We start from the raw sequence: 6,565 nt of genomic DNA on the forward strand, positions 1-6,565 counted from the left end.
TAATCCCTGTGAAGGAGCCAAGGAAAGCATCATTATCCCATTTTACAGATGATGCAACTGGAGTGCTGAGGCTTATCCAAGAAAATATGGCTTAAAAAGTGGCGGAGCCAGGAGAAGAACTTGAGCCTTCTGTCTCCATGGCCAGTGATTTTTTTGTTGCATCCAGTGTATTCAATTAGTCAGCTGTGTTGCCCAATAGACAGAAGAGGACTAGGGGTCTTTTGATGGTGAAGGATGCAAAGGAGTTCGGGAAGGGCTGGAGCATGGGGACTCAGGTACCCTGAATGGCCTGGCTGGCTCAGCTTGAGGGCAGAGGAATGGAGGCATGCCCAGAGGGGAGAGGGGCTGAGGACAAACATTGCCCATTTCCCGGCTGGGCCTTGGCTATACTCTGATGACGGCTTGGAGGGAGGAAGCCTTAGTTCTGCCAAGGCACAGGACGTCCACATTATCTGGGCTGCAGAGTGAGTCATTTTCCCCAGGCTGTTTTTACTGTTAGGATTGAGTTAAGATTACCAGGAAAAACCTGTTGGGAGAAAGAAAACCTCATGCCAAGCTCCCAGGGCCATTCCCTTAGGCTTCTGAATGGGAAGTCCTCAGCTCCAGTGGAAGATGTTTTGAGAAGAGAAGGGGGAGAAAGGGAGGGAGGAGGAGGCAGGGAGAGTGGGATGGAGAGGGAAGAAGAAACAGAAGGAGAGAACTGAGAAAGGTTGGATATCTTTGGATCCCTGGATGGAAGGCATGGAGACTGGATCTTTTATACTCCCTAATTTCTGTTTAGGAGTGAACATTAGGGGAAGGGTGTATGTGTGAGGACCCCAGAGGAGGGATAAAGCCTCCTGAGCTGTACACTGACCTCATTTAGAAAACTGTAATAAGCCCATTTCCTTCATGACAAACCTCTGTGACTGTGTGTCATGGGATCAGGGTCTGCCCTGGAAACCAGTCCAAATGGCCAAGGACAACTGGGAAATGCCTGGCTGGGAGGAACTTCTCCAAGTGGTGAAGTTTGGCCCCTAAGAGATTTTAAAATGCACCCAAGTAGCATTAGGGTCTTCCCTGGTGGCTCAGGGGTAAAGAATCCACCTGCCAATGGAGGAGACGTGAGTTTGATCCCTGGGTTGGGAAGACCCCCTGAAGAAGGAAATGGCAACCCACTCCAGAATACTTTCTTGGGAAATCCCCATGAACAGAGGAATCTGGTGGGCTACAGTCCATGGGGTTGCTAAGAATCCGACACAACTTAGAGACTAACCAATGACAACAAAGTAGATTATCCAAGAGGGGCATTGAAGGTTTGATCTCTGAGGTATGGGATCAACAAGCAGCAGACAATGGGGTCGCACAGAGTCGGACGCACTGACGTGACTTAGCAGCAGCAGCAGACAATGGGCCGGGGCTCTGGTGCAGTCTGAGAAGGAAGGAGGCCCTGTGCCCAGGTTTCCATCCTGAGGCCCAACCTGCTGCCTGTGATTCACCATCCTCACTCCTCCTCCACACCCCAGCCAGGGAGCGTGGTGTTGGCTCATCATCTGAGTCTTCTGATTCTTGAGTTGAGTCTCAGATGTGTCCTCAGGAATTAGCTGGTTTTTAATGAGGCTGGAGATGTGGGCCAGATGGGGCCTCCGCCTGGGAGTGCTCACCTGCACTGCGGTGCTTGCTCCTTTGCTCCTTGGAGTCCTCCACGTTGACTCCATCAGGTGTACAGACCCTAGATGTGAGACTGGGGGTACCTACTCTCCTGGCAGTCTCCTCTTCCTGCCACACTATAGTTTGAAAATTGGTGTCCGCAGATTTTACTGCTGATTTTCTTTCTTCTTCGTGCAATGCCTCTTGGTCCTGTCTTTACTCAGGTGCCAGCAGCAGGGGGATGGTGAGGAGAGAGAGGGGAGAGTTCAGGAAGGGGAAAGGCACATGAGAAGCCCACGTTTCTGCATCATTTAGGAAACCCGAGGAGTGCTGCCCAGGGATGGAGAGCATCATGGATCTATGGATCTTGACTGAAAACTCCTGTCAGCTTTCTGAAAGCTAAGTAGCTGGCAAGTGGCTTGGTCTCTGGCTCTAGCTCTGGCCCAAGGGGCCCCACCCTGGGATTTTAGTTCAGAGGTCCTAAGCTGGCAGCTTTAGGAATGAATCTAGTTTACAGATGTGCCTTATTTGGTCTGCTCAATGCTTATAAATTTAAAAAATTCATTGGAAACATTTAAAAATCTGGATATCTGATATTAAGGAAATCTGAATTTATGGCTTCTCTTAAAAAATCAGAATTGTGGCAACCTGGGCACATATTCTCACATGGCAATGATCAGCTGCTTTCTTGAGATAGCACATGAGTTCTCTAATTAGTCACAAAACCCAATACTTTTGCTACCTGATGTGAAGAGCCAACTCATTAGAAAACCCTGATGCTGGGAAAGATTGAAAGCAGGAGGAGAAGGGGGTGACAGAGGACCAGATGGTTGGATGGCATCACTGACTCAATGGACATGGGTTTGAGCAAGCTCCGGGAGATGGTGAAGGACAGGAAAGCTTGGCGTGCTGCAGTTCATGGGGCCGCAAAGAGCTGGACAAGACGGAGCAACTGGACAACAACCAGCTGACTCACTTACACGCTTAGTCCCTGAAAACCTTTGCATTCCTAATCCCTTATAAGGCCTTAGAATGTCAGAGCTGGCAACAGCTTTAGTGATGATGTAGTTCCAACTTCTCAGTTTCAAGTTGAAGAAACAGAAGCCCAGAGAAGGGGAGACTTTCCCAGAATCATGTGGCCAGGACTGGCAGGCCAGTTTCCTGCTCCTTGGTCAGTGGGTTATCTACCCACCAGGGCTTTATGGCACTTCACAACCAAGCCACCATGGATGGAGAGACAGGAGACTCTGCCTTACCTTTGATCCTACTCTTTACCAACTGTAGATGATTTTATGATATGTGTGCTCTAAGTAGATCTGGGGAACTAGGGCTCTGGCATATAAAGTGTGTCTGATACCATCTTCTAGTAACTTCTCAAGACCCCACAAGCACTCTCCAGGTAGGGAAGAAGATCCCTAGTCACCCAAAGCCAGGATAGTGTTCTCAGGCTCAGGATATTGTTGGGTTTGGAAAGGGTATTGACCCTTCCTGCTCTGGCTACTTGAGAACCTGTGGATAAATGCCAAAAAGAAATGGGAATATATTATGCCAGGTAGTGCCCTAAAATCTTAAATGCTGTAATAAAATAGAGGTTTGTTTCTTGCTCAGGCCTGTGTTCCTGATCAGTCTGTGGCTCTCCTCCAAGCAGTGATTCAGGGACCCAGGTTCTCTACAGCCTGTGGTTCCAGTATCTTCAACACATGGCTCCCTTGGTTTCTGTGGACAGGGCAAGATCACAGAGGAGGGGTGGTCTTTATGAGCCGAGCCTATACATGACGTCCATCATTCCCACTCACATTCTATTCAGTCATGTGGCCACACTTAACTGAAAAGGAGGCTGAGAACTAATCTAGCTGTGTGCCTAAGAGGAAGGAGTCAACAGGTCCTTGTCTAGAGTCAACAGCTCACCAGTCACTAAGACATACACACCTTCATGGTAGCACATAGTATGTTTGGGCACAGACAAAGGGGGATATTGGAAGGGAGGAAGCCGAGCCCATCTCAGAATGACTGAAGCACTGTTCTTTCCCTTTCTATTCTCACCATAATTTTTCTTAACTTAGACCCACTTTAGTTTTCCCCTGAACTACTACAAAGATAGTCATCCCTCCAACTGGCCCCCTAACCCAGTCATGCCTGCTTCAGTGCACCACTCACGAAGCTGCCAGAATGACCCTTCTGGGGCCAGGGGACTCCATCTTCAAGGTTGACAGGCTCATGTAGTTGGTTGAGAAGGGTGGAGGAAGGTCACAGGCCCTTTTCTTTTGAAAACACAATCATGTGAAACCTTAACTAAACAGAGCAGAAGCACTGATGAACTTATTTATGTTACCAAAGCATTCTTTATTTTTCAAAGTTATCATAGGATCCTGCTAAAAGTCAAGAGACTCTCAATTAAAACCTTGATTAGGAGCATCAAGGACTATGAAGACTATAGGAGCCCTTGTACATTATTTCATCTGATCACAATACTTTGGGATCACACTCTTAAATAGAGCAAAATTCACTTGGATTTAGGAAAATCTCATTTGCAGTCTCTGCTTTTGTACCATCCCAGGCCCTGGATCTGCTCCTACTACCATACTGACAACCTTTTTCTTGTTACTTATTCTTCCCCAGTTCTTAAGCAAGTGTATCTTCTATCAGAAATCATCCCCTCCAGTAGAAACTTGTCAAGCCCTTTGTGATCTACCCCTTGATTCCTCTATACTCTCTTCATCTACTGCTTTTATCTGATCTGCAAACCAGTCCATTCTTGCTGAAATCTGCCTCCAGTCATTGCAGCAGAACTTGTTCTCCGCTGTCTCTCTCACTTTGCACAGGCTTCTCCCTCTGGGTTGCCTTTTCTCTGCCTGCCCCCCCACCCCCTGCCAACCCTCTACTACTGGTAGCTCCTTTATGACTCCGCACAGACCTCAGGAAGCCTTTTCTGAGCAAGCATTTCTGGGTAAGATGCTACTTCTCTGTAGCATTTATCACAGTCTGATTCATTATATATTTACTTGTCTTCCTCCCTGGAGCTCATGACTGTCTTTTGCTCAGCATCCCCAGAGCCTGGCAATAGTAGGGACTCAATAAATGAAAGCCGAGTGACTGAATGGATTCACCTTAATTACACAGGATGAACTGGCTGTGTTCAGTCTGCCTTTGGGGCTTGGGCTCCACATAGTTCTAATGTCTGACATATTTCACCCAATGGGTTGCTTGTCTCAAATGTGGGTGATGGAGGCTAGAAGTGCAAAAAAGAGGCTCTGTTCTTCTGTGGAATTGAGCCCACTCCCCGCCCCACCCCTAGACTCTACAGTCTGTGTCAATGCCAAGTCCTCAGGTGTGGACAAGGGACCAAAGTCCCTCCACTCCTTCCTGCCCGGGCAGGAGACTTCTTCAGTTTCTGGCCTTGGCCCACTTCATCCACAGATTTCTCTGGGGAATTTCAGTGTCTGTGGGCCCCCTTCATTCCTGTGATGAGAAGTGCTGGACATGGAAATGATCTGTGGTGTTTCTGACCTTGGTCATAACTTGGCCTGAACCCCAGTCTCCCTCTGAGTTCATGGGTACATCCTGTCTTCCTCTGCCCCATGTGCTCCCCTTCCCCAGTAAAGTGCTGTCAGCCCCACTTGAGGCGTCAGTCTTATTCAGTGCTGGGGTCTCCAAGCCAAGGCCTGACAAGTTGTGAATGTTTGAAACTTGCTGAATGAATGAGAGAGTGAAAGGCCCTTCCATGGGCATGTGTGCACGTGTGTGTGTGTGTGTGTGAAAGAGAGAGACTGAGAGAGAAGAGGATCTGGGTGAGCCATCAGGAAATGTTTTCCTTTCATTACAATTTGTTCCTGGCTCTGTGGGTGGTTCTAGAACCTCTTATTTTGGCTCAACTTTGGCCCTGCTTCAGGCTTTTCCAGGATGTTTCTGGGATAGCTGGAGGCATCCTCTGGGTAATCTTGATAGGCTTGCTTCCCATGGCCTTCCTTGAACACTTGTAGGGTGGACAACTTGTCCTGGTTTCCTGAAAACTTTCCTGGTTTTAGCTATGAAAGGCCCACACCCTAATAAACCACTCAGCCTTGGACAAACCTAGAAGGAAGATCACCCTGAGTTCATGTCTCCCGATCAATTCCCAAGGTCCACAATCTGCAGGAGCTCCGGCGAAGTGCCTCGCTGGCCACCAAGGTCTTTATCCAGAGAGACTACAGCGATGGGACCATCTGCCAGTTCCAGACCAAGTTCCCCCCAGAGTTGGACAGTCGGGTAAGGATGTCTTTCCCTAAATTTGGGACACAGAACATAATGGAACTGAGGGGCTTATTAGAATATTTATCTTTTTCTAGGATAAAAATAGTATAGGAAACAACTTGCTCAGCTGCTTCATGTGGAAAAACTAAAGCATTTTGCCTCACTGTCGCCTCCTAGAAAGTTGGAGCTGAAAAAAAAAAATTCAGAGATTTTCTAGTTCAGTGGTTCTCAAATTTCAGAGAATCACCTAGGGAGCTTGTCAAACAAACACGAATTCCTGAGTCTTATTGGATAATATCAGATGTCATCAGAGATGCTGACTCAGCTGCAGGATTAGGTTCAGGAATCTCTTTTTAGAAGCACTTCTCAACTCCAGCTGTGCATTAGAATTTCCTGGGGAGCTTAAAAGAATTCTGATGCTCAGACCACACCCAACATCAATCAAATCAGAGTGTCTGGGGCTGGGGCCCAGGTATCAGCATTGCTTTAAATTTTCCCAGATGGTTCCAATGTGCAGCTGGGCTGAGGATCTTAATTTTTAATGAGAAAGCCCCAGGCGATATGGCACCGGGTGAATATGGATCCCACTTAGAATCTCTGCTCTCCTAGTGCGGTGCTTCTCATGATTGGCTGCCCATTAGAACCACCTGGGAGCTTTTGAAAAAAATTGCAGGTGGCAGCTTAGGTAGAGTAAGATAGTGGTGGT

At 47.7% G+C, this 6,565-nt stretch overlaps 1 protein-coding gene across 1 annotated transcript in view; it reads left to right on the forward strand.

The window, feature by feature from the left end:
* Positions 1–224: 224 nt before the first annotated feature.
* Positions 225–6,565, forward strand: part of GOLGA7B (golgin A7 family, member B) — a 10,954-nt gene continuing 4,613 nt past the window's right edge. The window contains exons 1-2 of the mRNA XM_010833115.1: positions 225–275; positions 5,749–5,874. Coding sequence (XP_010831417.1) covers positions 225–275; positions 5,749–5,874 — 177 coding nt within the window. The remainder of the gene's footprint in view (positions 276–5,748; positions 5,875–6,565) is intronic.

The sequence above is a fragment of the Bison bison genome, unplaced genomic scaffold (assembly GCF_000754665.1).
Source record: "Bison bison bison isolate TAMUID 2011002044 unplaced genomic scaffold, Bison_UMD1.0 scf7180017862979, whole genome shotgun sequence".
Classification (NCBI taxonomy): Eukaryota; Metazoa; Chordata; class Mammalia; order Artiodactyla; family Bovidae; genus Bison; species Bison bison.